This window comes from Poecilia formosa, unplaced genomic scaffold (assembly GCF_000485575.1).
Source record: "Poecilia formosa unplaced genomic scaffold, Poecilia_formosa-5.1.2 Scaffold65, whole genome shotgun sequence".
Taxonomy (NCBI): domain Eukaryota; kingdom Metazoa; phylum Chordata; class Actinopteri; order Cyprinodontiformes; family Poeciliidae; genus Poecilia; species Poecilia formosa.
Genome location: NW_006800004.1, coordinates 1,137,891 through 1,146,590, shown reverse-complemented (window position 1 = coordinate 1,146,590; position 8,700 = coordinate 1,137,891). Strand labels below are relative to the sequence as shown.

Here is an 8,700-nt window from a genome sequence, read left to right as displayed (position 1 = left end):
TTGTATCTACAAAAGCTCTGATTGTGTTTCCTTCATGACTGAGCAGAAAATTCACACCGACCTTTGTCCATGAGGTTTGTCCATGATGGTGGGTAGGAGAAGGGAAAACACCCTCAAAGCCATGCTAAATGCAGAAGTAGATTGAATGAAAGTGCAGTGCAACGACAATGAAATATTTATCAAAAATGCTAAACTGTTCCTTAAAAATTGGTTAAAAGTGACAAGAAGAAGAAAGCACTTGCGAAGCTGCAGCTTCGTGGCGTGTCGACGTCGGAGCGCTCAGAGGAAGGAGGACAGGTTTGCTGCTGTGACGCTTCCCGTCACGTTGTAGATGTGCATCTCCGGCTCAGGGCCGTAGTAAGGCAGGTAATGGGCCACGTCTGCCAACGTCTGCAGGACATCATAGGTTACTGCAAACAGGAAGTACGTGGGCAGCAGCCAGGTAAGGCTGAACACACACTCCCCCACTGGCAAAGGGACGGCCAGGCGTCTGGAAACCAGGAGACACAACAACGCTTGAATGCACCGCAGGGACACCTCACACAGCGGTGTGTGAGCAGGCGGCTCATCTGTTCAGGTACTCACTGGAATCGCTCCTCTCTGGACTCTCTCAGCATGATGAACACAAACAGGCCCACTTCAGTGTTGAGGGAAAACGAGACAACTTTGTCCAACATGACAATAAAACCCTGAAGTAGGTGGAGAACAGATTATTCCCACAAATCGAAGGGCTCATTACTCTGTGTGTGCGTGTGTGTGGGTGTGTGTGTCATTTACCCTGGGATCACACACTGACACAATGAAAATGATCCCAAATCCAAGCAGGGAAAATCCGAGTTGGGCGAAACTACGAAACAAAAAGACAAAAATGGAAAATGAATAGAGTTTAAAACCAAAACAGTTTATGCTTCACTTTTCCAACGTCTGTCTCTGTGTTACAACACTTCAGCTCTAGTAATGCTGATGATTCACTGCTGTGAAACAAATCACTTCTTTATGTGGCTCCTGTCCTAAGGAATCATTCTACAAATGGATGGAAGAACTCTGTTGTGTCTGGAGGAATCAGGTCCCTAAATTAGTGAGTTTTAAATTCTGTTTTATATATTTATGAATTAGCACTTGTGTCTTTGTCTGTTTTTAACATTTATTTATCTTTGTACTTCATGTTTGTTCATTGTGTTTTAAATCCCAGCCTGCAAAACAAATGTCCTGTTTGGGGAACAATAGAGGATCTGGACTGAACTATAATATTCTCGCTCCTTATGAGAGAACATTATGTGTCCCACAGCATGATGCTGCCACTCCCATACATCCCAGTTAGGATGATACAAACATCCCAGTTTATCCTTAGATTGCAATGATGTCATTATGTCCAAACAGGACATGTCTCCACAGGTCTTTGTCCCTGTGTGTATTAACAAGCTGCAGTCTGATGTTTAGGTTGCTTTGGACTTAAAATCATAAAGTGAACCAACACCACTGTTACTGATTGTCAAAGTCACTAAAACTGAGCCTGAATCTGTAACAAGAGCTGATTAACTCTGACTGCCAGTTGACTGACCGATAGAATGTAGACGGGTTGTGACGATCGGATGAAGGTTGTAAGAATTCAGATGAATCTTCTTGAATAATCCACCTAAAAAGATTCTCTATGAAACCTGCGGTAGGTACTCTTTGCAGACAGAAGGGGGTATAAGCACCCAGTGTTTATACCCCAGGTATTAACTCTCTCTCACAAGAAGCAAGATAATACCTGGACAACAACACAATACTTGCATATAATTGAACAGATGAGCGTGGCGCCTTCAGGCATCAGTTAATTGTTCCCAGGATGAATCAGACTGCAGCAGCTCCATGACTCTCTTCCTTTGTCTTTCTAGTCGTGTCAAAACAGAAAGCATTGAGTTCCAGTGATCCTCCAGGTAAGTTGGATCATCTGGGCTTTCCCTCATTATGTAAAGAGACAGTAATCATTTTGTATGTAAACTTCTGATTTTGAAGACAAATAAATCTTTGGTTATCAAAAATGAATTATTCCTGAGCCTGCACACGACTGTTATAACACAACAGAAGATGTTTTTAGGCTACGATAAAGAGAATTTTAACTCTTTGACTTTTTGGAGCTTTCTTTGTTCTTAGATTGGAACATGGACTCTCAGCTATCATCATTTAAAATCTCCACCAGACGAGCCGTCCTGTGTTACCTCCTGGCGGAGCAGTGCTGGTGTTTGCTTGGTGAGTTTCTCTCCCAGGCTTCAGCCAGCCACTGCAGCCGGCTGCTCCACATTGAGCTCACCAGACCATCGACTGGAAGGAAGGAAACGCGCTGTCAGAACCAAACCCTGCAAAACATTGTGCAGCTCAGAGCAACCCCAGCCGCTCTGCAGTCAGGGGAACGGTCCCATCTACTGACAGCCGAAATGTCCGGAGCCTCTACAGTGGCAGCAGAACTCACTGGTATGCTTCATGGCGGATCCCATCACCAGGAAGGACACGGTGACGCTGATGGCGATGAACACCTGGATCAGCTGGGCCACCCAGGAGTAGGCCCTGTAACGCTCATTAATGATCTGCATGGAAGGGGGTGGAGGTGGAGGATGTGGTGGAGAAGGTGGATGTCCAAATGACAATGAAGACCCGACAAGGGTCCAGATAGACAGTGTTTAGAAAATCTGACTTAAAACGCTCACAGGTTCAAATATTCATGTTTCATAAAGACATGCAGTTTTCATCCAACATTCTAACATGGAGAGTTTTCAGCTCCATCCATCTTCCAGGTCAGAAAGTTCAACTTTGGTTGGTTTCATCTTCTCCCACAACATCACGCCGCCAACCTGCTGATCTATTCTGTTTCACTCCAAACCAGATGTATTGTAGTTTTCTCTTCCGTAAGGTCAGACTGGTTGTCATGCCAACAGATACTTCTGAGAGGTAGATCTCACCTGCTCCTTTGACGTCACCCTGAGCCACCTGACTGAAGCTGTCCATGCCAGGTGAGTCCAGGTGAATGGCTCCATGTTTAGATCGACATGGTTCCTTCAGCAGCTTAGACCTTTGGATGTTCTTAACTCTGCTTTAGCCCTCTCCATTACCCGGTCTGCTGTGTTTGAGTCTTCATGATGTCGTTTGCTCTCAACAAAGTAGCAGAGATGTTTCTTTTTATAAAGACCTGGCTGTAGCAAACCTCTGATGCCTTCACAGAAGGACCACACTCTCACCGAGGCCTCGCTCACACACAGCCGGGAATTAAAAAAACAAATATGTCCCAAACATTGTTTAAGAAAATATCATCATACACACGGTTTCAGACAAACTAAAACCTATGTTAGCCAGTCAGAATACTTCAAAACAACCAAGACTTCCCGTTAGGAATTAAAGATAAGATGAGACTATTTCTATTGGGAATTGTGAAAAGGAAGTGGATATACTGGAGCATTAGTTATCACAGACTGTAACCTCAAGTCTCCGTTTTCCCATGGACTCACACAAATACAGAGTTTTGTCAACTCTCCTCTGTGGTTGGAGCTTTTATTAATAATTATTTTTAGTGATATTAAACAGAATTTTTGTGAGGATGGAAGGCCAGAAAATAAACATGTATTAGTTTTCCCAGATTTATGGCTATGTGTGGACTGAGATTAAATCACAATCTTTTTAGTTTGCTGATTTCAACTGGTTTCACAAAAATCCACTTAGACACATCAGATTAAAAAGAGCGCTTTACAGTTTTCAGATTTGTACTCATATGAAATGTTGAAAATATTCAACAAAGCACCACCTCAGGTTGATCTACTAACTAAAATCCCAATAACTGTTGGGGTGTGAGAGGCGGTGAAGGTCAGGAGTGAGCTCTACCTGTGGACGCACTGAGGGGAGAATATTGACTCCTTCCTTTCAGGTTGTGTGACCTGGAACTGGGACTAAATGAGCTGGCCAGCCCCTGCAGCTCTCTGCTGCATGTTTTTATTAGCACCACAGGTGGCTGTTTACAGAATGGAAGCATTATTTTCTGGCTAATTGAATCCAAACACTGGTTGATCACATTTTTGTTACAGTTGACTTCATCCTTTATTATAATCCATCAGTGCACGGGCCTCTTGGAGCGCTCACCGGCTGCCAAAGCCTCTACAGCTTCTGATGTTTTTCATTTGGGTTCGTCAGAAAAACACAGAGGGAAAAAAAGTGGAGCATATAGGAGAGATAAACCTAGCATCACTTTTATAGGTGTCTAAATTATTCTATTTAATGCAGATGAAGTTAGTTGCATATGAAATATGGATCTTTACATCAGCTGACTTCACATTCACATTTATGTACAAACACACTCATACACTAGAGTGTATTTCCTCCAGGCCTACAGGGGCTGACCGTGGAAGATATGGAAGGCTGCATAGTCACAGATGATAAAGACTGAGTTGTGTTGCTCAACCTAGCAACATGGTAGCAGCGTTGCTTTACTTGATAATGTAGCAATTGTCAAGTAAAGCAGAATTAGCGTCAACCTGAGGCTTTGTCTGTAACACTTTATTTGAAGGGGGTTGAATAAGACTGTCATGACACTGTCATAAACATGACATAACACCTGTCATGAACATGAATAAGCCTTCATGAATATTTATGACTGTTGTCATAAAGCGTCATTCGGTAAATTATGACACTTTTAATACAAAGTTGACATTATTCAAAATGTCTGTTATGACAACTTGACATTAACCAATAAATCATTACTGTTTAAACTTTACCTTTAATAACAAAGTTACCTCATTTTTTAAAGTGCAATCAGTAATACTTTTATAACAAATTTATATCAGTAATGATTTCCTGGTTAATGTCAAGTTGTCATAACAAAGACATTTTGAATAATGTCAACTTTGCATTAAAAGTGTCATAATTTACCGAATGACGCTTTATGACAACAGTCATAAATATTCATGAAGGCTTATTCATGTTCATGACATGCGTTATGTCATGTTAATGACAGTGTCATGACAGTCTTATTCAACCCCCTTCAAATAAAGTGTTACCGATTTGTCTTAAGAGGCAATTTGTCAATAAGTTACTAAATATGTTTATGATTCGTCTGATCAGGTTTAAATGATGTTGAATGAAGCTGGGCTCCTTCTACTGTGCAGTTCTAACTTCAATCAAAGCTTATCTCAGAATCGCTACAATGGATTGTTTAGCTTAAACTAAACACAATTTTCATATAAAAAGGTTAGCAAAATAAAATTTGGACTCATTTTCTAATTTCTTGATTTTATCGTACGCTGAAGTTTCTTGAGAAGTCTCACCTTTGTCAATGGAATGGTAGCTATCTCTCCAGCCTTTTCAGACCTGAGGAGAAATCATACATACACACACACACACACGTTGGTTGATCTGAAGAATACCGAAATATTTCTCACATCAGCAAAATGTTTGGCAATGCCAAGTTTAATCGTGTTGTGTGCATAAAATCTGTAAAGCATTTAACAATTCTGTTTTGGAAAACTGACGCTGCTCAGACAATAAGATAAAACATCCCATCTCCAACTTACAAGCCAGGAACAATTTTAGCAGAAAAATAAACAGAAACAGGGTCAGAACAGAACTTCAAGTTTCCCTTCCTGTTCTTGTAGATGCTTGCACTTTGTATTTTTTTTCAAAAGGTGTTGGAATTAGATTTCTTCCAATGAAGGATCAAACTAATCCTGTTCATGGAGAGACTGTGAAACTAAACAAGGCAGAAAGTGAAACATAACGCTGGTTCTCGACATGAAGCAATAAAACCTGAGTTGGAAACGTTCAGTTGTTTCTTTGAACACTATTCAAACCACCCAGGTGACATGAAGTGTGGATGAAATAGCACCTGGCAAATGTGAGAAAAGCCCCATTTCCCTCATAATCAATGAATCCAAAATGGAACCATCATGACAACCAAAAGAGTGTTTGTTGAACCAACATCCTGCCAGGCAGAGCAACCTTCTAGTCAAAGCAACAGCCATTTGTGATCAAGCTACCAGATGGGCTGTTTGTGTGTGAGTGTGTGTGTGCGTGTGTGTACGTCAGTAGAAGTCCATGTTTAACAATAAGGAGAGTATTACAGAACTAGAACTCATCCTTAGAATAATATTGTCAGACGTTCTTTTTATGCTGTTTTAATAAAAAATAGCATAAAATGGACTGAATTGTTGAAGAGGGTTCAGGGAAAGAAAGGAGCAGATAAAAATTTCATAATTATGGTAAGTTCTCATGTTATTTGTTATCGTCTGAGGTAGTGGGATCATGTTGCGTAGATATAATATTGGAGGGGCCCCAAGGTTGAGCCTTGGGGAACTCTTCACGTGATTTGTGTCATCTGTGATGTAAAGTTACTAACAGGCCTCATTAGAGTTAAATGGTCCAGTGTGATTTCTGGTGCTGAAAGCTGACATGTCCAGGGGGTTCTGTAACCTAGAATTCCTCTTCTATTCTTTGTATCTGTCTCTTTAAAAACTCCTGCTCTTTCTGAAGCCCCGCCTTCAGGAAGTCATCACAGCATGGCTCCTCTACTAACCCTTTAACAATTTGACCAAAGTCTGATGAACTCAACAGATGTGCAGTTCCGCCAGTTGTTTGCTGCTGGCTGCTGGCTAGTCTGAAGGAGCGGAGTGGGGGAGTGGTGGAGGAAGGCTGCTCCATGAGGCAGAAGCTCTGGAGGTTGAAAACTGCAGGCAGAGGAGGAGTTGCGTCTCGAAGGCAGAGATAGGTCCACTAAGGCGTTTTCCACAGCTGAATGGTTGCCATAGGAGATTAAGGGATTTCTCAAACATATGAAAGAATCAAGGCAACACTCTAGGTTTTTGATGAGGGAATAACATTATAAACATAAAAAAGTTGATTATACATAATACTGTCCCTTTATCACACCAGAATACAAGAATTTCGAGGGTTGAGATGAGTGAATACTTTTGGCAGTATAATGCAGCTGGTTCCTGCTGACACTGAGATCTGCTTTCAAATTTAGTTTGTCTTTCCAAGTCTCTATTAAAAGTCTGACCACATTTTTTCTTTTCCACTAGAAGGTTTGACTCTCAGAGTGTAGAGAAACATCAGAAAGTGAAGGAACGGCCTAAATTATAAATGTGCTACCAACAGAAAAAAAAGGGAACACACAGCGAGTTACTGATAAATCTACGAATCACTCCTTCCATTCTAAACTCTAATGCTATCTGTCTGCAGCACAGCAGGTTTAAATAACAGAACTGAGTCCTCCTCTGCAAAAGCAGAAAAGGACTCTAGAGGTTGTGATCAAAGCTACAAGATGCTACTGTGGGTAAAATAACTACTGAAGATTTTTTCCAGTTTAATATTTCTAGTGGGGCCAGTGAGATCATATTAACATCAAATGTCGGCGACGACCCAGGTAAGTGACACATACAAATAAATCAAAGGAAATTTATCCACAAAGTTATGCATAAAAAAAAAAATAATAAAAAATAAATAGTTGACAGTCAGTGTTGCCCTAATCTGATCATCATAGAGCTTCTTTAGGAATGTGGGTCCAGGACGCTAGCATTAGCACTGGGGACGTCCTCACCATCCGCTCATTCAGAGCAGGTAGGGCTCTGTGGATCTGAGTCCTGCTTCTCCTCTTTCTCCTTCTTGGCCTTCAGTGACATCATCTCTTGCTCTGCAGCTTTCATGTTCACCACATTCAATTTCTGCCTGACCACATGCCCTCAAAATGTAATTTTTATATGGCTTAACTCTACAGTCGCCTCTGCCTTCTTCTCATCTGAGGTCAACTTCCCATCATTCTTGAGCTTTGCTTCTGCCAGACTAACTAATTTCCTGAAACATGCTAATTTCTTCAGTGTTTACTTATTTCAAGCAGCGTTACTTTTCTCCTCCACTTCCCTGCCCCTCCTCCTGCGACGGTAGCACTTTTAGCTTACAAACCTCAAACAAAACTAAAAAACCCTGAAATAAATGACTAGATCCAGCATGATGGTTGCAGTACATTAGAATGTATTAGTTTTTGCTGAGCAGATCCACAAACTGACAGCTGTACATTTGTTCTCATTTAGGTAATTCACAATCCGATTCCTTAAGATAACAATTGATTAACACAATCTTCTTGAAATTAATTGACTATGCCTGAATAACAAGATCCGGAATAAATGATGTTTGATATAAAATAATTAACATTTCAGACTGGTCTGATGCTCTGTAAATGACTGCTTGCTCCATACACTGTAACAAACCCAGGCTAATTAAATGTTGCAGTAAGTGTGACGATAATCAGTGTGATGTACTGGTGGCGTATCAGGATGCGCTTGATGTGAAACGTGGTCCCTTCTCAGAACCATGCCATGCAGATTTCCTCATGGTCTGCCTCTCCAGGGTCAGGTTGAAGCAAACAGACCAGACCGGGGCAACATCAGCGTTTTAAATCAACCAAAACCAACAAGGCAAACAGTCCAGCCTGAACCCGACTCCGGCCAGGTCAACGGTACAAACGGAGAGACTCACAAAGAGCAGGAAGGAAACATACGCATCCTCGGCAACAAATGTACTCATTTATCCGCTTAGTGATTCATGAGAGTCATATGCTGAAGGCTTATGAATACATTTTAATGAATGTGTCTCCGCTCATTAATATCTGCCGAAATAATCAAAAATTACTGCTCTGACAGTGGAGTAGTTCTGGCTCACTTCCCTTGATCAGATTTCTTATCA

General features: G+C 41.3%; 1 protein-coding gene across 3 annotated transcripts in view; it reads right to left on the bottom strand.

Moving 5' to 3' along the window:
• Positions 1–8,700, bottom strand: part of LOC103139814 (uncharacterized) — a 69,939-nt gene continuing 61,239 nt past the window's right edge. For all 3 annotated transcript variants that reach the window (XM_016672739.1, XM_016672740.1, XM_007554646.2), the window contains 6 exons: positions 5,292–5,334; positions 2,456–2,570; positions 2,205–2,307; positions 778–847; positions 586–689; positions 1–490 (listed from right to left, as the gene is read on the bottom strand). In XM_016672739.1, the coding sequence (XP_016528225.1) occupies positions 280–490; positions 586–689; positions 778–847; positions 2,205–2,307; positions 2,456–2,570; positions 5,292–5,334 (646 nt within the window). In that variant the 3' untranslated portion in view covers positions 1–279. The remainder of the gene's footprint in view (positions 491–585; positions 690–777; positions 848–2,204; positions 2,308–2,455; positions 2,571–5,291; positions 5,335–8,700) is intronic.